The sequence below is a fragment of the Eschrichtius robustus genome, chromosome 8 (assembly GCF_028021215.1).
Source record: "Eschrichtius robustus isolate mEscRob2 chromosome 8, mEscRob2.pri, whole genome shotgun sequence".
Lineage (NCBI taxonomy): Eukaryota > Metazoa > Chordata > Mammalia > Artiodactyla > Eschrichtiidae > Eschrichtius > Eschrichtius robustus.
Genome location: NC_090831.1, coordinates 59,971,884 through 59,994,917, shown reverse-complemented (window position 1 = coordinate 59,994,917; position 23,034 = coordinate 59,971,884). Strand labels below are relative to the sequence as shown.

Sequence of the window (23,034 nt, the reverse complement as noted above, 5' to 3'; positions counted from 1 at the left end):
ATGTTATTTCTCAGCCCTTGTTCAAACTACTGAGTGAATTTAAAATATTTAAGTGGTTGCTGAATATTTACTTGGATTTTGAATTTTAAAATGATTCACTGTTTACAGAACCTGGAATTTCCACACGATGCTGTCGAGCTGGTGTTTATAGTCGGCCTTTGTGCTAAATACGTTTGTGAAATTTCCCAACTTTTGATTTTAAAAAACAGTTACCGAAATGTGCTGTTTATGCCATTTCTTACTTGAAATGAGGTTATTTTCTTTCACAAAGTTTAACAACATAATTAAGAGGCTTTTACAAAGAAGGAAAATTTATTAGGAGAATAATTGTATTTCAGCCTACATTTGAAAAGTGAGATTTGAACATCTCAGTGGTTTAATTTGCATACAGTTTTAGGTAGGTTAAAAGTGGGCCATCATCACCTCAAACACATATGAATTACTGGTGAAGACAGGCTAGGTTTAGTTCGTCTTCCTTCTTATCACATTTCACCTGAATTGTTCCTCCATATTATCTTGTCACTGTAAAATGAATAATGCACTTGTAATAGTGGATGAAAACTCAGAGAATAAACCCAAATTCCTTAGCATGCCATTCAAGATCTTTCACCATCCGCTCTTCCCGTGTGCATCTCTTCGTATGTTTCAGCCACAGAGGGTTCCCCAGACATTTTGCCCTTTGTTGCCTGTCTTTGCTGATCCTCTGCTCTTGACCTCTAATACCTTGCTCTGTCTTTGTAAAACTACTCAAATAAAGCCTCCCGTTTCTTAAGTCAGAAAGAATTGTTTCCTTAAATTTTCACTTGGGAATCAATCTTACTACTTGAGTGCCACCCCAGACTAATTCAATCAGGATTCAGCGAGAGGGAGGAGACATGTGATTTTTTGGTTAAAAAAACCCTTTTTAAAATCTTCCTAGCTAATTCTAAATTACAGTGAGGGCTGAGAGTCAGTGTTGTAAGATTTTATTTTACTCTGTCTTTGCCATTAACCATACCAATGCTCCATACTATAGGTTGCTTTGTGTTTGCTTTTTCCCCAGCTAGACTATCCACCTTTTATTGGCGGAGATCATAGCTTTCTCTTTGTTGCATCCTTTGGTTTGTAGCATTTTTTTTTTTTTTTTTTTTTAGCACAGAGCTTATACTCTCTAAATACTTCTTGAATGGAATTTGCAGAATTGGCTGCTCCCTTTTCACCAGAGGTAAAACATACCTAATGAAAGCTTGCATAAACAGGATAATTTGATCAAAATTAAATCTAGAAGACAGCCAAATATTTTAAGACATGAAAATTAGCATTGGGTTAAAAATAATAAATAGGAATTGCTTTTATCTGTCTACTGTAGAATCTAATATGTTTCTCGAAACACTCTTTTCTCTTTTCTCTCCCATTGTTGGCCAAGCTCTCCTATGCATCTGAGGTTTTCCTGTAACCTTTCCCGTGAACAAATCAGCTTTCCGTAAAATTGTACTAGAATCATAGTTGGCTAGGGTTCTTTATATTATTAGTCTAATTTTTTATTATTAGTCTAATATAAACATATTGTTAAGACGAACCAAATAATTTTTCTTTTATTCATTCCAATAATATTAATTAAGCAACAGCAGCAGTGAACAAAAGAAACCAAAAGTTCCTGCCTTCATGGATCTTACGTTTGGGGGGGAAGGTAGAGGATAAGCAAATAAGCAAATAAGTTATACATCATGTTAGAAGGTAAAATGCTTTGGAGAAAAATGGAGTAAGAAGGCTGAAGCACAGTGGGGCATTGGGGGGTGTAGGGGAGGATAAGGGCATATTTTTATATGTGGTGGTCGGGATTAGCCTTCTCGGTAAGACAGCAGTGGAACAAAAACTTGAAGGAGATGAAGGACAGACATCTGGAAAACGTCAGTGGAGGGAACGGCCTTTGAGAAGATCCTGAAGGAGTATTTCTGATTTATGCAAGGGACAGAGAGGACTCCTGTGGCTGGGACAGAGTGAGCAAGGGGTGGGTGGAGTGGTTGGAAATGAGTCAGAGAGTTTCTGGGACCCAGATTGAAGGAGTTGAACTTTTACACCAAGGGAAATGGGGAGCCATTGGTGGCTTTGGGACTGATTTTCATTTAAAAGTTTGTCTGGCTCCTGAATTGAGAATAGATTATAGATGGCAAAAGTAGAAACAGTGAGATCACCTGTAAGGCTACTGCAGTAATTGAAGCAAAGATGATGGAGGTTTGGACCAATATTATAGCAATGGAAGTAAGAGAAATAGTCAGATTTTGGGTGTATTTTGAAGGTGGTGCCAACATAATTTCCTCATGGATGAGAATGGGATGTGAGAGAGACCAGTCACAGATTACTTGTGATTTATGGCCTAAACAACTGGCTTGCTGAATCTGCTATTAACAGGAATGGGGAGACTGTGGGTGGACCAGGCTTTGGAAGGAAAATAAGAGGTTCAGTATTAGATGTGATGCCAATCAGATACCCAAGTGGAGATGTCAGATGGCAGGTAGTCTAATAACAGTGGAGTTCAGGGGAGAGGAATAGCTGGAGGTTGAAATTCAGGGAGCCATCAATGTAGAGAGTGGTATTTAGAATTGCTATTAGATGAAATCAACCAGTTAGTGAGGATAGGTAGAGAAGGGCAGTGATCTGTGAACTGAACCAAGGACACTCTTATAATAACAGTTTTCGGAGACAAGGAGGAGCCAGCCAAGGAGCCTGAGAAGGAATGGCCGGTCAGATAGGAGGAAAACCTGATAGAGGCGGGTGCCTTAGAAGCCAAATGCACATCATTTTAAGGAGGCAGAGTTGAACATCTGTGTCAAATGCTGCTAAGTAAGATGAGGACTAAGACATGATTCTTAGGTTGATCAATGAAGAAGTCACTGAAAAAAGCAATTACCCTTTTATTTTGTCTTATGATAGACTATATGTCCCTCAACAGTAATGACCGTGTCCCAATCACTCCGGCTTTCCTGAATGCCCAGCACAGCCTTGCCATATGGTTGGCATTTAGTTGATTGAATGAAGGTGGCAGTGCAGGGCTGTTTTGCCCATAATTCCACTTCTTGTATCCCAAAACTGCTCTGAAGAAGGAAGATGTAGGGTGGGGTTGAAACTTTGTTGGCAGCTGTGAGTGCTACCTCAAACTCGTTATCCTTGGAAAATGGCAAGTCAGGATGCCTTACTTTTGATTCTCTTTATATAATTTCTTCCCAGCAGATATTATATATGATGTATTCTGTGCCTTGTAAGTATAAAGCAATCTGCTTGGCACCAAGGAGAACATAGAGAAGAAAACTATGTGACAACAGCTCATCAGCCTTCCTTGTATCATTTGAGGAATGAAAATGAGACGAAGAACTGCGGTCTTGGCTTCAACACTAAATGTCTGGGTATTTAGCAATATCCAGATTATTTACAGAATTTTCAAATTTCCATCCAGATATTTGGTATCAGAGAAACACATGCTTGATAATCACTGGATTGTTCTTCAATTTTTCACATTAGGCAGAAGTTCAGAGGGAGAGTTCAGTGTCAAGTGTAATTACTCTTATGACATGGAGAGGTCTGGGGCCTTAGTTTTTAATGTATCGGTGGATGCTGTATTACATTTTCGTGGTATAGTCCTTTTAAATCTTATTACTGTTTTAAGATTCTTACCCTCCACTATCATCACGTCTTCTCTCTTGCTTTAGTGCTGACAAAACATTTTTGAATGATTTAACTGCAGAATCGCATCCAGTTTTTTCAAATGTTCTACGTTCCTCTTTCGTCCTCAAAGCAATTCACTTACCCTGGTAGAATTTGGATGCTCAGAAAATGTAGCTGCTCTAGAAATGATTCAGGTCTCTCTTTGCATGTTGTTTCTGCAATGTGGTGGATATTTGGTGAAAGAATGAAACTCTCTTTTATAGGTTATATAGAGAAAGAATAATCTGGGACACCATTAGGCTGGATTTCTTCACCCCAAATATTGATTAGGTTAGGGAATAAGCATTTGCCTATCCCTAAAGCATAATGAACAAGATCATGAGCTCTTTCAGTCTGCAGTGTATTTGGAGTACCTCTCCTGTACCAGGCACTTAGCCACATGCTAGGAATATCAGGTCGACATGTGCTTTGACTGTATGGCACTCAAAGTGTAGAGGGCTCATTAGAAGAATTCAAAGTATGACTGGAGGTGGGGAATAGTGGCTAATGAGTTACCTCGAGAGGTAAGCCAGGCCCTTCACATTCTTGGATTTGTCAGCCTGGTGTTTGGACTTTATTCTGAGATTAGGAACAAAAGATAGCCGGCATGGGAATGACCTGATCTATTGGCTTTAAATTAAAGACCATCAAAGACTACCATATTAGGAATAGAGTCCAGCTGCAGGTAATAGAAACCCAGCTACTGCTGCTTCAAATAGTAAGCTCTGTTATTTTCACGTAGCAAGATGTCTAGAAGTAGGTAATCTAGAGAAGGTGCACAATGCAAGCATGTTATCAAGGTCCCAGTTATCCTGCCCTACCATCCTTGGTATGTGACTTTCTTCTTTGTCACCCAATTACATCTGCAACTCTAGGCATTAGGATTTGTTCCCTGCTGGAAGAAGGATAACGCTGTAAAATGCTTTTCCTCATAAAGCTCTGTGTGTGTGTGTGTGTGTGTGTGTGTGTGTGTGTGTGTGTTAGAATAGTTCTATTGGGGTATTAATGACATACAATAAGCTGCACATATTTGAAGTATAAATTTGATAAAGTTGTGACACATATATACACCTGTGAACCCATCATTGCATTCACGACCTTGAACATATCAACCCCGAAAGTTTCCTTATCCTCCTTTGTAATCCCTCTCTCCTGCCACATAACCTTTGCTCCCAATTTGCAGGCAACCACTGACCTGCTCAGCAGTAAAATTGAGGCTAGAGTTCAATTTGGTAAGCCTGGGGAGGGTGTTTGCAGGAGGGAGATGGCCTAGGACATTTCTCTGGCTCATTGAGTCCCTTCTCGTTTGGTCCTTACAGTAAAAAGTTTCAGGTTGGTCTTTTAGGCTAAAAGGGAGTGCTCATATTTTGTAAAAGCCCATTGACAAGGTGAAGGATATAGAGTTAGTCTAGGTGGGGAAGGTGGTCACAGTGGGGAAGGTAGACAGGGTCACTGCAAGTTTGCAAGTATTAAAAATGTTACGATAAACACTTGCAAGATGAAGCTTGCATTAACCAGAATTCTTTATAAGTTATAAATGAACTTAAAAGAATGTGTTGGCGAGATAACACAAACTCTTAGAAGGATATAATTGGGAGATTCAATAGTTGGATCACCAAGTATGGCTGGATCAAGGGGCTCAGAAAAGGTCAGAACTCTCTTGCTCCTTCTATCCACTTCTCAGCCCAGCTTGCCTCTGCGTAGATTCTTTTTGAGGCCAGAACTTTCCATGTGCAAGATGGCCACTGGCAGAATCAATTTTAATTGTCCTTATGGCTTGCTATACCAGAGGAACCCTTTTTTTCCTCTTTCAATATTCCTGTATGATCATATGGGACATACTAATTAACCCTGTTGGCTTATGGACCCAACCCATGAACCAATCACTGTGGGTAGGAGGATGAGCAACCATGATTGCTGCTGGCAGTGGTTGGAGGGGGCCAGTGAGACACTATGATTACGGGTTTTATAAGAAATGTATGTGCTGGGTTGTAAAAACACCGTATGTCCCCTACAGAGATCATTTGTCCTCTGAGTAGGAATTTGAATCTTCTATTCCTAATTCTAGAATGTTCTAGCAACTCCATCATTTGAAAGGCCTACTGTAGTGGTTTAATGCTTCAACACCTACTTAAGCTAGATTGTAAAGAACATTATGCACAACATTTTTTTTCTTTCTTCCGGAGTGGCATTGCGTGCTATTGATCCAAAAAGTGCATAAATACATGTTTATTAGTTTTAAATAATTTTATTTGCTGGAGTGATCTCAAAGATAAAGACTGTTCATCCTGACTAGGATTTCTTGCTCCCCTACTCCAGGCAATGCACTGTGTGCTTGTATATGAATGTCGGCATATGTGACAAATTTTCTAGGTCGGGTAAAAGAAAAATAAGCGCAAAATGAATAAGCAAGGATTTGGTAGTTAACTAATAGCAAAGTCGTATGAGTGAGGACCTTATTGTTCGTTTATACATGATTGTGCAACCAGATCTCATAGGGAGTCAGTCAAGGAGACGCTAATCAAAGCTATATCAACCTGGCTACGAAGCAAGAGCTACAGTTTCTTATGCATTATAATATTGTCTTTACTATTATATCTCGATGTTAAAAATTACTTAACTATGTTGCTAGGCACTATGATATGGTCCTACAGGAAGAAAAAAATGCACCAAACAGAAAGGTTGCCACAGTTCTGCCTCTGTCATTGGGCACGTCATTTTGCTACTCTGATTTATCACCTATAAAATGAAGGGACTCGGTTAAGGTCACTGGCCAGATAGCTTTGTGCCGCTAGTGCCCTCCTTCATCAGAATCTATGGGACTTCCCTGGCAGTCCAGTGGTTAAGAATCCGCCTTCCAATGCAGGGGATGCGGGTTCGATCCCTGGTCGGGGAACTAAGATCCCTCACGCCGCGGGGCAACTAAGCCCGCGCACCGCAACTACTGAGCCCACGAGCCTCAACTAGAGAGAAGCCAGGGCGCCGCAATGAAAGATCCCGTGCAACTAAGACCCGATGCAGCCCAAAATAAAAATAAATAAATTTTTTTTAAAAAAAGAATCTATCCATGTGCGCACTAGTAGTTTTGCCACCACCTCCTTTTTTAAGGGTTTGCTTGGGGAAGCAATACCAGTTGTAGACACTTTTATAATCTTGCCTTGGCGTGGCTTTTCATTTTAGCCTTTGTACTCTCTCTTTTAAAAGCTCTTTTTTGTATGATTCACTTTTCTTTGTTTTAAAGAGAAAACAGGAAAGGTTGGCGCTTCCTGTTCATAAAAAACATCGCTATCAACAAGTTAACAGATCCATAATTTGTTTTTATCAGCCTTCTGTCTCCCAAAGGAAGGAAACTATTTGTCACAGGTCTAAATTTACTTTCTATTACCATTGGTCTCATAAGGAAACTGTTGTTATTATTAAACAAAAAATTCATGCAGTTCCTTTGTCTACCAGGTTCTAGTGACAAGCAGGCTTTTTAATTATACAGTTAGAATTTTATTGGAATCCGTAATTTTTGTATCACTCATTTGGAAGATTTCACATAATCCCATTCTCTTCAAAATTACAAACCAACCATAACATACAATTACCACTATTCAGAAATGAATTGCTTCATTATTATCTTTAAAAGGCTCCTTCTTAGTAAAAGTTAAAGAAACACTGATAATCAGATCTAATTAGAGGCATATCATAAAACGTTAGGTGTTGTTTCTAATTTGAAAAGTTAATTATGAGTACTTGGGGATTTTTGTTACAGTGTGTTAGAGACAGCAGTCACACCCAAAAACATTTATGTTGTTTTCAATTTTGCTCTATTAAAAAAACCAAACAGGGCTTCCCTGGTGGCGCAGTGGTTAAGAATCCGCCTGCCAATACAGGGGACACGGGTTCGAGCCCTGGTCCGGGAAGATCCCACATGCTGCGGAGCAGCTAAGCCTGTGCGCCACGACTACTGAGCCTGCGCTCTAGAGCCTGTGAGCCACAACTACTGAGCCCACGTGCCACAACTACTGAAGCCCGCGCGCCTAGAGCCCATGCTCCGCAACAAGAGAAGCCACTGCAATGAGCAACCCGCGCACCGCAACGAAGAGTAGCCCCTGCTCACCGCAACTAGAGAAAGCCTGCATGCAGCAACGAAGACCCAACGCAGCCATAAATAAATAAATGTTTAAAAAAAACCCAAAAAACAAAAAAAACCAAACATATTTTGGGGGTTTATTAGAAAATTGAGTCACTTAAGTAAGTTTATGTTTGGACAGTTTCTCTGTTGTGGTAATAAATGCAAAATTTGTTTTTGATTGGACCGTTAAATCATGTTCTCTTCCACGTTACAAATGAGAATGTGTATTTAGGAGTCGGGTACCAGAAGGAGGTGATAGGGTGGTGTCAAGATGCACACGTGAGTCTACCCAAGTGTGACAGACCTAGAGCTTCACTTTCTGTTATAAACAAGTGGAGAGTCAGTGAATTACTGCCTACTGTCTTCAGGTCTCTACCACCTTCATTTGAAAGCCTTCCTTTTTCTTAAGTGGGTGCAAATTGTAGGGGAGAATGTGGACAGTACCTGGAGATGCACAGTTGGGAATTAATGTGAAATATTTGAGAGACAAATGAGAATATGTTGATGCGAATAGCCATGTTTAGGGAATTGTGGGAACAAAGGCTGGGTGAGGCAAGTTGGACAAATTTACAGAGGAAAGCAAAGCGGAAGAATTTAATATTGGTGTTCCAGTAAGAAAAGGGTTGTTACATTTTCAGGCTACTTGTAACTTGGAAATGCTTTATATGCACAGAAAGTAATATCGTGTACTCATGTGATCCCAACAGCCTGATTTCACAAATGCCAGTGTTTTGCTATGTCTCTTTTTAAGAGGTTCAAAGTTATAGTACAGCTAAAGGGCCCCTCTCTGTTCCCTTTCCCAATCCGCACCAAAAGTATTGTACTCACTATCCTAAAATCAACATACATCATTTCTATGCGTGTTTATATATGACAATTTGATCTGGTCATCAACCACAGAGAATATATAGTGTTTTTTTTTTTTAATAATTAATTTATTTATTTTTGGCTGCGTTGGGTCTTCGTTGCTGCGTGCGGGCTTTCTCTAGCTGCGGCGAGCGGGGGCTACTCTTGATTGCGGTGTGCGGGCTTCTCATTGCGGTGGCTTCCCTTGTTGCGGAGCACGGGCTCTAGTTGCACGGCCTTCAGTAGTCGTGGCTTGAGGGCTCTAGAGCGCAGCCTCAGTAGTTGTGGCGCACGGGCTTAGTTGCACCGTGGCATGTGGGATCTTCCCGGACCAGGGTTCGAACCCATGTCCCCTGCATTGGCAGGTGGATTTTTAACCACTGCACCACCAGGGAAGTCCCTCAGCTAAATATTTAAATAAAATGTTAAGTCTTTTTCAATATTTTAAAGTACGAGTAGCAGGAAGGACTCAGTTACGTGGGTAACTCAGTTGCCCAAGTTCTATGGTAAGATGAGTAATACTCCTCTCCCACCAAAGGTTCACATCCTCATCCTTAGAACCTGTGAATATGTGACCTTATATAGCAAAAGGGGCTTTGAAGATGTGATTAAATTAAGCATCTTGAGATGGGCGATTATTCTGGGTTACCTGGGGGCCCTATATAATCATAAAGGTCTGTATAAGAGGGAGGTAGGTGGCTTATACTCAGAGAAAGTGATGTGCTTAGAGAAGCAGGTTGCAGTCTGAGAAATTTGAAGATATAACACAGCTGCCTTTGAAGATGGAGAAAGGGGATATACTGGCCAAGGAGTGCAAGTGGCTTCTAGAGGCTAGAAAAGGCAAAGAAATGGATTCTCCCCTAGAGCTTCCAGAAGGAATGAAGTCTTACTGACACTGTTATTTTAGCTTGGAAGACCCGTGTTGGACTTCTGACCTCCAGAATTACAAGAGAGTACTTTTGTGGTGTTTTAAGCCATTAAGCTTGTGCTAATTTGTTAAAACGACAATAAGAAAGTGATACACCCTCTCAAATGTTTTTGAAGGAGAGGTGCCTAGTATCAGTGATGGGGATAGACTAAAACTATATTAGAGACACAGCAGAGCTAACTTGGTGAGGAATACTCTTGAGAGAGAGGTACATAGAAGGGTGTAGCCTTTTTCTTCCCCTACCTAGAAAAAAAAAAAAATCAGAGCAAAGATACTTGTGAATGTTCTAGATAATGTTTTCAGTAACAGCATAAAGCCTAGTCTGGAAGCTAGAACTTCTTATAGAAGTGATAAAGTGCCCTACCCCCTTTTTAGTTATAGACATTATTTTTCAAAGGGGGAAAGATTCTCATTATTAATAAGCCTGTAAGTTGGGTAGCTGAGAGAGCAGAGAGCAGTTTTCTCCTTTTGTTGAAATGCTGCTGTTGTAAATAAAGGATTTGGTTTGCTGGGAGGGTACTGACAAGGGATACCTGAATAATTCACTCCAGCTATATGGTAAGGATTACGTTGATGGTAAAATATCAGGCAGCTTTCTGTAACATGCATTCCTGACTTGTTCATCTGCAAATGCGAGGACTGTTTTGTGTGGGCTGCTTGTGACAGATTACCACAAACATGGTGCCTTAAAAACAGCAGAAAGCTATTCTAACAGTTCACGAGGCCAGAAGTTCACCATCAAGTCGTTGACAGGGTTGCACTCCCTCTGAAGGCCCTAGGGGAGAATCTGTTCCTTGCCTCCTTGCCACTTTGCCTCTTCTGTCTTCTGCTGGCTGCCAGCATTCCTTGCCTTGTGGTCACATCACCCTCTGCCTCTGTCTTTATATTGCTGTCTTCTCTCTCTGTCTCTACTCTCCCTCTGCCTCTCTCGTAAGGATACTTTTTTTTTTATTTTATTTTATTTATTTATTTAGTTAGTTAGTTATGGCTGTGTTGGATCTTCGTTTCTGTGCGAGGGCTTCCCCCAGTTGTGGCAAGTGGGGGCCACTCTTCATCGCGGTGCGCGGACCTCTCACCATCACGGCCTCTCTTGTTGTGGAGCACAGGCTCCAGACGCGCAGGCTCAGTAATTGTGGCTCACGGGCCCATCCGCTCCGCGGCATGCGGGATCCTCCCAGACCAGGGCTCGAACCTGTGTCCCCTGCACTGGCAGGCAGACTCTCAACCACTGCGCCACCAGGGAAGCCCTCGTAAGCCTCGTAAGGATACTTTTGATGACACTTAGAGGCCGCCTGATAATCCAGGATAAGCTTGTCCCTTTTAGACCCTTAATTGAGTCACATCTTTTGCCATGGGATACAGCATTCATTCTTTTGCTGTATATGGTAATATTCAGTTGGGGTCATTTTCAGCCTCCTATGTGTTCTGTTATGGTTCCTTTGCTTTGATGTGTCCTGTTTATCTGGATATTTTTGATTATTGTTCTCTACTCTGACCCACTTTGTAAAAATCTCTGACATAGCAATGATTTGTCCCATTGTAGTTTTTCATTCTCTCCTACATTGAATTCTAGAATGAAAGTCAGCAAGCTGCAGCCCATGGGCCACATCCATTCCATTGCCTATTATTGTACAGCCTGCCAACTAAGAATGGTTTTACATTTTTAAATGGTTGGAAAAAAAAATCAAAGGAACATATTGTGTTCCGCATGAAAATTATATGAATTTAAATTTCAGTATTAAGGGGTATCTTGTCTCTGGCTTCCATGTGTAGTGGGCACTAACCATTTGTTGATGAATATTTAACTCGTGGTAAGAATTTCATTAATGTTGTTGAGGATTTGGTATAATTCCCAAAGGATTCTTTAAAACTATGGATTAGAAGAATTTTATGTGTCATATTATTCACGCTTCTGATCTTTTTGGCCTTAAGACTCAAAGAAATATAGAGTAAATGTCCTGCCCCTGAATTTAATTAAGTTAGTAAATAGGCATCACACCCAGGACTTGAAGCTGGCAAGTGTTGGTTAATTTTATATGTCACCTTGGCTGGGTTGTGATGCCAAGATGCTTTTTCAAGCATCAGTCTAGATGTTGCTCTGAGGGTATTTTTTAGTTGTGATTAACATTTATACTCAGTTGAGTTTAAGTAATCATGGGCCTCATGTACGATATGAAATATGAAAGCATTAAGAACAAAGACTGCGTTTCCTAAAGGAGAAGGAATTCTGTCTCAAGACTGCATCGCTGAAATCGTTTCAGAATTTCCAACCTGTCATCCCGTCCTACACATTCTGGACTTGGTGGACCCCACAAGTACATCAGCCAGTTCCTTCAAATAAATCTCCTCTCTCTCTCTTAGTCTCTCTCAATATATATCCTGTTGGTTCTGTTTCTCTGGAGAACCCTGACCAATACAGCAAGTTACTCTGATGTGTTGAGACTGTGGACCATCTTCAGTGTTTGTTGAGTATGCTAAGCATTGCCCTCTCCCCCACTGAGGTGAGGCCCCTCCAGCATTATCTTCCTCTCCTTCCTTGACACCTCCTTCAGGCTTCTGCCTTTTACACCTTGTGAAAGGAAATGTGTTATATTCGGGTATAACAAAGTCAGAAATAAGCTCATTTGTGATGGGCCCAAGGACTTTTTCTCAATCCAAGATTGTTTGAAGTTGTGAGAAGACTGTGAGTTGATAAAAATGGGACAGAAGCAAGTGGATCTGCTGAGAAGAAGCAGTTGAGAAAATGAGGAGAACTAATGGCTGGGTAGCAGTATTTGTGAGAAGTTTATCCTCTTCTTCTCCCTCTAAAAAGAAAAACTTCCTCTGTGTACTAATTCAGTGGAGAACATCAAGTCCATATAACTCCATAACTTGTTCCTATCGTGCTACAGATAGTTGCTTTCATTCTCAAGTTTTGCTGCTTTATAATAAATGGATAAAAATACAAATAGCTGCTGTATTTGTCCGTATTTAGCCATTTTACTTGTATGTCTATACATATAAGAAGTTTTACATACCAAGGCATTTAAAAATTGTGTCTGATAAACAATGACTACACTTATAAAAAATTACACATTTGAGTAAAGAACCATTTGAGTGAGTGATGATTTATTTTGTATCTCAAAACAAAGTTTATTAGGCCTTGGAGTGGTGCTAGAAAGTTTATTTTACATACTTTGATTCCTCCCAACAAGGTATTAAGCTGTCAACTTGCTCCAGGAAATGGTTGACTCTCGATTGACTTGAAGATACTGTCTCTTTCCTGTTCCACCCTCCACCCCGGCACCCCCCCCATACCTATTTAAGCTGTATCTTCTATCAGTTGATTATAATCTTTATATGGCATGCTATTTAAGTGTTATTTTAAAGAAGTAACTGTAACTTTGAGTTTTACAGGTAATGACTGATTGAGGCATGTGTTTTACCTCTTACACTTGATTTTGTTTTATAAGAATATAAATTAAATGATTGGGATGTAAAATAATTTCTTCTTGCTCAGAATGCCATTTTTGCTCTAAGTAGCTAAAATCTCTTATACTCTTTTTATCCTATAAGTTTTAATAGTCTCTCTCTATATTTGAATTCTCACAGAATAGCCAATGATATCTAAAGCAATTCATTTCGTCAACAATATTGTGAGAGATTTTGACTGTTCCAAAGGCGAGGTTCTGTGATAGGTTCTGGGGATAAAGAGAAGTGAAAAGATGGGGTCTCTAAGTTGCTCAGAGACTCCTAGGAGAGACAGGCTTGGAAACAGAATGCTAATGTGTTGAAGGGAACAGTGGAACCATATTTGAAGAACAGAGATTGCTCAGAGAATGGAGAGATGAATTTAGTTTGTTGGGGACTAAGAAGGTACCACAGAGAAGGTTACAGTCTGGGGCTTTGAAGGAAAGATATGTGATATCCACGTGAAGAAACCAGTATGTCTGACTGAGATGTGTTGGTGTCTAAAAGTTTTACATACGCTATTATTTCAAAAGCTTAAGTAGAAATCGTTTCGGTTTAGTAAGCCAGATGGCCTCTGAGGCGCCATAATAATTTTATAGATTATTGTTTGTTTTTTAAAAGCATGGCCAAGGATTCATATAACTTGTTAAGACAATACTATCTGTGAGATCATGTGTGTATTCTAGTATTGAGTGTTAGCAATCATTTGTAAGATACTAAGTAGGTGCCTGAAAAATGTTCTTTTTTTTTAAAGTTTCTTTAATTAATTAATTAATATTTATTTTTGGCTGTGTTGGGTCTTCGTTTCTGCGCGAGGGCTTTCTCCAGTTGCGGCGAGCGGGGGCCTCTCTCTGTCGCGGCCTCTCTTGTTGCGGAGCACAGGCTCCAGACGCGCAGGCTCAGTAGTTGTGGCTCACGGGCCCAGCTGCTCCGCGGCATGTGGGATCTTCCCAGACCAGGGCTCGAACCCGTGTGCCCTGCATTGGCAGGCAGATTCCCAACCACTGCGCCACCAGGGAAGCCCTGAAAAATGTTCTTGATATTAATACATAAATTGACGCTTTTCCCTTCTTTCTTCTCCCTCCCCCTCCCTCCGCCCCTCCCCCCACCACTGCCCTTTGTGGTTGTTTTTGCAGTTGGTTAGTCTGCTGCTAATTGGAATTGCAGCGTGGGGCATCGGCTTCGGGCTGATTTCCAGTCTCCGGGTTGTCGGTGTGGTCATCGCAGTGGGCATCTTCTTGTTCCTGATTGCATTAGTGGGGCTGATCGGAGCCGTGAAACACCATCAGGTGTTGCTTTTTTTTGTATCCTTTTTTACAGGTGGGATTTATACCCCACTTGGGTTTGCTTTTATCTTACTGATTACTCCTGTGATAACTACAACTAATTTAAAATTACTGTAAGGAAATTAATTGCCAGACAGCAACTCCTGGCAAGCATTATGTGTATTTGTCCAACCAACATTAGGAACATTTCTTAGGGTTAAGTTATTGTATGTTTACATATTCTCTCTCCTTTTCACATCATGACGAATGTATTCTGCAAGTTCAGTATCATCCTATTTATGTGTTGCAAATTCAGAGTTACATTGAACTGATTCAGTGACTTCTAGGTCCTTTCCAAGTCATTAATATTTGGTTGAGAATTTCACGATGATTTTTTTTTTTAAGAGTTGATATTAAGAAAGCTTACATACATTTATCTCTACTTATTTCCTGTTTTATCTATGTAAGAATTTTTATTTTAATCTAAATGAAATTGTAATAGATCAGCTTTTATTTATTTTTAATCATTTATTGAAGTATAGTTGATTTACAATGTTGTGTTTAATTTCTGCTGTATAGCAAAGTGACTCAGTTATACATATATATTCTTTTCATATTCTTTTCTGTTATGGTTTATCACAGGATATTGAATATCGTTCCCTGTGCTATACAGTAGGATCTTGTTGTTTATCCATCCTATGTATAAGAGTTTGCATCTGCTAATCCCAAACTCCCAATCCATCCCTCCCCACTCCCCTCCCCCTTGGCAACCACAAGTCTTTTCTCTATAATAGATCAGCATTTAAATAATTATTGTTGTTAGTATTTTTCTATATAATTATATCTACAGTGTATCATCAAAATAAAAATTACGTGTATTCTTCTTGCACTTTCTCTAAGTGCCGTTTGTTCTGTTTTCTGGGTGACCTCCTTCTAGTGAGTTGTGAAGTTGGCAGTACCTCTGTTTTATGTTATTTTAAGAATTTCCAGAAATAGCCTTAACTTTGATTCTCAGCACATGATTATTCTCTTACTTGTATTTATTGTCCAGTTTTCCGTATCATGTGCTTGCTTAGCCCTGAACCAGGAGCAACAGGTAAGCAAAGACTTTTTTTCTTTCTACTTTATTATACCACATAGTACATGTAGGAAGAAAGGGGGAGGAATGATTGAAATATAATATAATTTCTTCCTGTTCAGAATGCCATTTCACTCTACATAGCTGAAGTCTTTTGTTCCTCATTGCCTTAGTGGGGCTCTTTAGAGCCCTAAAACACCACGTGTTGCTATTTTCTGCATCCTTGAAGTAGGATTTTGCCCTCACTGGGTAAAAAGTGCTCCTGCTAATGGATGTTCACCCAGTCTTTCCCTACTATTATGCAATGAAACATTTGCTCCAGAATGTTTGTGGTTTCATTCTGGCAATTATTCTCTTCAAACTCTAATTTGTTTGAAGAATATGGGTCTCTCTTTTGGGGCAATGGAAAATTTGTCTTGCTACACTCTGAAAACTAGGCCTTTGACCTAAGTGCTTCTTTTAAATCACATGTGAACGTGAAGACTTTTTATTCTTGGGATAGAAATCATGCCTTCTTTTTGTTGCAGATTGAAGTGTAACCCTTTGAAAAGTTTTGATGCTCTTATAAAGAGTATTATATTAGGTGCACTCAGTTTTAAGAGTTGCAGGCTCCAGCTTTATACATTTTATGCAGGGGTGACACTTTTTTTTTTTTAAGATTTTTTTTTTGATGTGGACCATTTTTCAAGTCTTTATTGAATTTGTTAAAATATTGCTTCTGTTTTATGTTTTGTTTTTTTGGCCACGAGGCATGTGGGATCTTAGCTCCCCGACCAGGGATTGAACCTGCACCCCCTGCCTTGGAAGGCGAAGTCTTAACCACTGGACCACCAGGGAAGTCCCAGGGATGACACATTTTAATGTATGTTTAAATGCGTTTTCTAGGGTCAGCTTTTGGAAGTTGGTTGGAACAATACAGCAAGTGCTCGAAATGACATCCAGAGAAATTTAAACTGCTGTGGGTTCCGAAGCTTTAGCCCAAATGACACCTGTCTGGCTGTAAGTACAAAGTATAAAATGTTTTTTGGAGATGTATTGCATACAGATGAATAATGGTTAATATGGAAGAAGTGGACTTTCTGATGGTGAATTGTACTTTTAAAGTGTTTTTTATATACCAGCATTACATCCCGTGTACACTATTGTATCAATTGTCTGTTCTCAAATATCCATCCTGAGGATACTGAATATTCCAGGGCCCAGCCAGGCACGGATGCTTTTGGTTCTTTGCCCCTAATTCCTTCCCAGTCAAATCCTCCTAGAACAAGTTGTGAAAGAGAAATAACAGCAGATCAGCAAGTAAATGTCTTGGTTTGGAAGCCTATCAGGGTGGTAGGAGGAGAGTGGTCGGAACTAAATTGGGCTTCTCAACCAGCTAAACATCCCCAGGGTGGAGGACACAAGGAACCACCCTCTTTCCTCTCTCCCTTCTTCCCCATCACAACTTCATGCCCTTTCTCTCTGGGAGCTGAGCTAGCGATAGATCAATTAGAGCCATCCTGTTGCCCCAGGCCAGACCACTGACCTCCCAAGTCCAATCCAATCCCATATGGCTATTGACTTGGAGCTTGGAGCTTCGCTCTCCTGGGAAGTTTACATGTGTTTATATTTTGGGGAAACTCCTATTACCCCTTCGCTGAGCCCTGAGCTGGACATCCCGCGTTGTGTCCTCTTTTGTGGGTTATTAGTTTTCTATTGCCATATAATACATTATCACAATTTTAGTGGTTAAAACAACACCCGTTTATTGTCTTAGTTTCCCTAAGTCAGGAGCCTGCCTATAGCTTAGCTAGGTCCTCTGCTCATCAGGATCTCACCAGAATGAAGTCAAGGTACTGGCCAGGGCTACAATCTCATCTCAGGTTTGGGGTCTTCTACCAAGCTATTGTTGGTCGAATTCAGCTTCTGGTGGTTGTAGGACTGAAGTCCCATTTTCTTTCTGGTGTCTCTAAGTTCCTAGTTGCTGGTCAGGTCTTAACTATATAGACATCTCACAACATGGCATCAAAGTCAGCGTGAGAATCTCTTCATTTTATTAAGACAGTGTCTTATGTAATGCAACATAAACATGGGAGTGAAAATCCATCCTATTCACAAATCCCATCCACTCTCAAGGGGTGGTTATTCAGGGCATGTACCCTGGGGGTGGGAATCTTAGGAGCCATCTTACGATTTTGGACCCTACTAAAGAACCACGGCTCCAGGATGGATATGATATTCCAGACAGTCATTTTTATGTGGGTGTTTTTTTTTTTTAATCTGCTCATTATAAATGTACTTTGAAATAAAAGTTCTTTTTTGAAAATTGATACAGAGCTGTGTGAAAAGCAGCCACCAGTGCTCACCCTGTGCTCCGATAATAGGAAAATATGCAGGAGAAGTTTTGAGATTTGTTGGCGGCATTGGCCTCTTCTTCAGTTTTACAGAGGTATGTACAAATAACTCAGTATCTTCCGTTCTTTGTCATAGAGATTCCTGTTTTATAGGGCAAGAGGGCGTGGCATTTTACCTTAGCATGGCACTTAACTTTTGGAATGTATCAATGGATGTTTTCACTGGGAACTAGTACTGTAATAGGTGGAGCTGTGGCTTGAAATCAGAAGATCTCACAGATCTAGCATTAAGTTTATACAGGGTGAAGTGCTTGATCATTAATTATGTAAAATTAAATGAAGAGATTAGACTGGGTTATCTTTTGAGTCTCTTCTATTTCTAGAGTTGTATGATAAATTATAATTTTAGATATAATTTTGGAATAGGTAGGACATTCACATTGTTTAATATATATATATTAATGTGTAATATACACACATTTATATATAGGTATGCTTTGAAAAGTTGCCTTCCAACCCTATCCCCACTCCCCTTTGTTCCTAGCCTTCTAAAACCTGTAGGTAATCATTGTTATTAATTTCTTACCTATATAACATATATCTATGTTATATTAATATATTTACTATATTAATACATTTATATATATGTCTAAGCAAAACCACACACATATTATTTTGATAATTTTTGAGGAATGCTAATTCCTCATTGTCTTTATTAAACACTCAATAACTCTGGACATTTTTGATGCATCTGAATTGGCAATATGTATTTAAATTAAAACTTTTTTCTTTAACTCATCAATTCTACTTGCAGTGCTTTATTTCATGGAGATAATTGTATAACTATGTAAAATGAATACACAAGAATGTTTATTGTTTATAACAGCAAACCTTTGGGCCAGCTCATGTTTGTCTAGTGAATAATGAGCTGGTGAAATTAGAGTTTATTAGACAAGAGCAAATAGTTAAAAAATGCACTCTCTGGGTTGGAAACCTAGTTCTCCTGCTTTATTAACTGTGTGACCTTGGGCAAGTTCCTTAATCTTTCTGTGCTGCTGTTTCTTCGGCTTTGCAAACAGGCGTAATAATGGAAAGCCCCTATTTCACGAAGTTGTTTTGATGCTTAAAGGAGTTAGTATATGTAAAAACTTGTAATATATAGAAAAATGCCTGACATACGGCAAGTGCTGTGTGTGTTAGCTGTCATTTTGTAGACATGAGTAAATTATTGATGTACAAGTCCCCATATTATACCCCCTTAAAAAATGATGATGGGACCCCTGTGATGGTTGTGTTAATTGCCCATGTCACACTCCTGTTTTAAACAAAGAATAGCATGTGTAGAATAATGCTATTAAGTAAGATTGTGCATATAACTGTGGAAATATATGGTAGGCTATTGTAAGAATGAGCATTTATCTTTAAAAGGAAATCAGAAAAATCTTGTGTTTTTTATATTTGAAGTTTACTCTGTCATTTAATTTCTTGGACATTTGATTTCCCCATCAGTATGTCCCTATAATAAGTAATTTCATGGTCAACTTCCTTGTATATATATTTTTGATCTATATTCCCTAGTTTTTCTTTAGAGTACACCTCCAGAAGTAAAATATGACACATTCAGTATATGGGCATTTTAAAAGAGTTTGATAAATATTGCCAAATTGCCTTTTGGGGGAGATTCTACCAACTTTTGATTCAAGCACTAATTCTCGATATTTTTATCTTATAAAATATTTGCCAATTTGGTAGGTAAAAATAGTATTACAGTTCTGTTTGCTCTTTTGGAAATGTGACTAGTGAATTTGAAAATATTCATGTATTCATGTGTTTTTGGACCACTGGTATTACTTCTTTTGTGAATTGCCCACCTACTGTCTGTCCTGATCAAGGACCTTTGGATCGCCTGTAACTCAGTCTATGCAAAAAAGGGGAATTTTGTAAAAGAATAGGAGAGCGGGCCTTAGGGCCTAGAAGGTGTTTAGAAAAGAGGCCTCAAGGCTGGGGCTCACTGGGTGCTCTTAGAAACCCAGGCGCCCCAGAAAGTTGCCCACTCTCCTTTTATTTCCTCCGTTCCCTTCCTGGCTCCCTCCTCCTCTCATCACTCACTCTACTTGACTTCTTTGTCCTGCTTTCAATTTCTTTTGCATTTACTTAACTTTTTCATGATTTTTAAATAAAATTTATAGGTTTTACTTTTTATGTGGTTCAGTTTATTGCTTTTTGCCTATATGGTTTATCCAGTTGATTTTTATGTTTAGAAGCCCCTTTCTCATTTTGATTATATATGTTAAAAATGATTAAAGAAGGCAGTTTAGGTGACACAAACAAAGTTTAACACTTCATGGACAGTCTCCTTTCAGAGAACTGCAAAATAAGGCCGAAGGCAAGGAGCTTTTATAGGATAAAGAATAAGGAAGGGAATAATAGAAAATATCTGATTGGCTGGGGCCACATAGTCAGTCTTGTTTGGGGTGAGAAGGCCCAGAATTGGCTTGGCCTTTGGGGATTGGCTGACTGAATATATTGCACTTCCAGTCAAGAGGAGCATTTACAGGGACACAAAGTTTACCCGAGTTTCGGTTTGCTGATGTGGCACCCTGGATAAGAGCAGCTTCATCTTGGGCCTAGAAATTTACTTCTCTCTGTATAATTAAATATAAAAATACAAAAAAATATATTTTTTGTTTTATTGAGGTATAATTGACAAGTAAAATTGTAAGATATTTAAAGTGTATATCATGATGATTTGATATACGTGTACATTGTGAAAGGATACCCCCTATCAAGTTCATTAACACATCCATCACCTCACATATTTACCTTTTTTTTTGGGTGAAAACATTTAAGTTCTACTCTCTTAGCAAGAGAGTAGATTGTACAATACAATACAGTATTCTGTACAATACAATTGTACAATACAGTGTTTTCACTGTAGTCACCATGTTGCACATTAGATCTTCTCATGTTGATTGTGTGTGTGTGACATGTATTGAATTTGTGTATATAATGTATACATTACATATATATGTATAAAATGTATGATTAAGATAACATATTATATATACATAGATGTTTGTGTATATTGTATATTCTAATTCAGTTTCTTTTTCTCCCTTTGAGAATGAAAAATCCATACCTGGCTGTTATTATCAAACTGGAGATAAAGACCAAACTTAGTATTCACTTTTTTTTTTTTGGCCTCACCACATTTGCGGGATCTTAGTTCTGCAACCAGGGATTGAACCTGGGCCCCCTGCAGTGGAAGCTTGGAGTCCTAACCACTGGAATTCCTCCCAGGAATTCTCATTAGTATTCACTTTTCAAAAGAAGTTTTCCCTGACATCCCTTCCTACTCTAAGCATATTTTCACTTCACTTTTTCTCAGGAAGGAGCCATCTTACTTCTGGGCTGGTCATGGCATTGATTCAAGAAAATTCATATACCGTTTGAAAACAATCCTGTGCATTTTTCCTTTGTTTCTTTTAAAATAAAACATGGATTTAAAAGTAAAAAAATTTTGTCATAAAAATTAAAAAATATAGGTGGGAAAAAACCAGAATGAGCAATCTCCATACACTCCATTAGCCAGAGTCAGTAATGATCAGAATTTCGCCACATGGTTTCTTTTTTAAATCTGGGATTTATTTTGAGAATTTAGTTCTTTTGAGCAGCTCCATTTTCTTCTCATCGGATCACACTGCCTTCAGCTATGCATATATTATTTTAAAAGGAGGTTATTTATTTATTTTTAGAGCAGTTTTAAGTTCACAGCCAAATTGAGAGGAAGGTCCAGAGATTTCCAGTATCTCCCTGCACCCACACAAGCAGAGCCTCCGCACTGTCACCATGACTCACCGGATGGTGCATTTGTCACAACTGATGAAACTGCATTGGCACATAATAACACACAAAGCCTATAACCTACATTAGGGTTCACTTTTGGTGTTGCACAGTCTATGAGTTTGGACAAATATCTCCATCATTATGGTATCACACAGAGTATGTTCACTACCCTAAAAATGCTCTCTGTGCCCTGCCTATTCATCCCTCCCAGCCCCCGCTGTCTTCTAAAATATTAATTATTGAAGAATATAAACTCATGGGTCTTAGATTTCTAAGGTGTTCTTTCATGGAGTCCTGCTCTGAATTTATACACCATGTCCTTTTGAAACCTAGCTAGAGATTTTAACAGTAATTTATCCAACCTGATATTTTTTGGATTGTGACTATTTTATAGGCTCTCTCACTTTTAAAATTTTTATTTTATTCAATATTTCACAGAATCAGCGATTCTCAGAGTTTGAAGGGATGAGACTAACTAGCTGATGATTTCCTGTCATAGATGAAAGAGAAAGATTTCATTTGAACTATTTGTAATACATGAAAATAAATATAAACCATCAAAGAAACATTGATTTAGAATCCCCCAAAAAAGTTATAACAATTAGTACATGTGCTTTGTAGAAAATTTAGAAAATACAGACAATTATGAAGCTGAAAGAGTAAATGTATCTACTAACTAAAATTACCTCCTCAGAAATCATCATTAATATTTTGTCATATTACCTTCTGCCTTTCTATATTTAATAAATATAAAAATAAATAACAAAGGACATGCTTTTTGCACACTCTGTGTAGACATTTCATACAACTGCACTCTGGTGACCTCTTGCATCCTGGGTGTAGGTTCTAGAGTCAGCAGAGTTTATGATCGGGTCAAAGTTACCCTTGAAAATCTTTAAATCATGAGCACCTTTGTAAGCTAAAAATCCAGTAATTATCTAGCTTTGATATTTTTGCATTTTGGGCATGACCTTTTCATGCTCTCTCTGGGTGTGAGGAGATAGTGGTCCAGCAATGGGGCACAAGAAGGGGTTGTTTCATTTTATCACAGCTTAATTGGAGGAATTTTGGTAAAATATGACTCCAGATTATGAGTATTTTATTTACCTGATGGCTTTGTTTCCCCTAAGAACTGTAACTTACACCATCGGCATGTATTCTGGGGTGATTATAAAAATATTTAACAAACTCAGAAATTCTAACTAGAAGTTCCCTGTGTGCCGGTATTTCTGAGGCAGGGTCAGGGAAATGATGCTCGGGCAGGATGAGAGGTGTCAGAGAAGTAGCTGCTTGATAACAGGTGTGTAAGTATTTCAGTACTGTAATAACAAGCATGGCTGAAATGGCAGGTGGAATGTTGTTAGCTTGAGAATGGCCTGTAACACATCAGATTCTCATATAAAACAGCACACGTAATTAAGAGCTTGGACCCAAGATTTGAATCCTGGTTCTGGCACTCATGACCTGTGTAACTATTATCCAGTTAT

The 23,034-nt window shown here is 39.0% G+C and overlaps 1 protein-coding gene across 1 annotated transcript in view; it reads left to right on the top strand.

Moving 5' to 3' along the window:
• TSPAN13 (tetraspanin 13) overlaps nt 1-23,034 on the top strand; it is a 31,084-nt gene that overhangs the window by 5,369 nt on the left and 2,681 nt on the right. The window contains exons 2-5 of the mRNA XM_068550561.1: nt 14,162-14,329; nt 15,306-15,386; nt 16,254-16,367; nt 17,683-17,796. Coding sequence (XP_068406662.1) covers nt 14,162-14,329; nt 15,306-15,386; nt 16,254-16,367; nt 17,683-17,796 — 477 coding nt within the window. The remainder of the gene's footprint in view (nt 1-14,161; nt 14,330-15,305; nt 15,387-16,253; nt 16,368-17,682; nt 17,797-23,034) is intronic.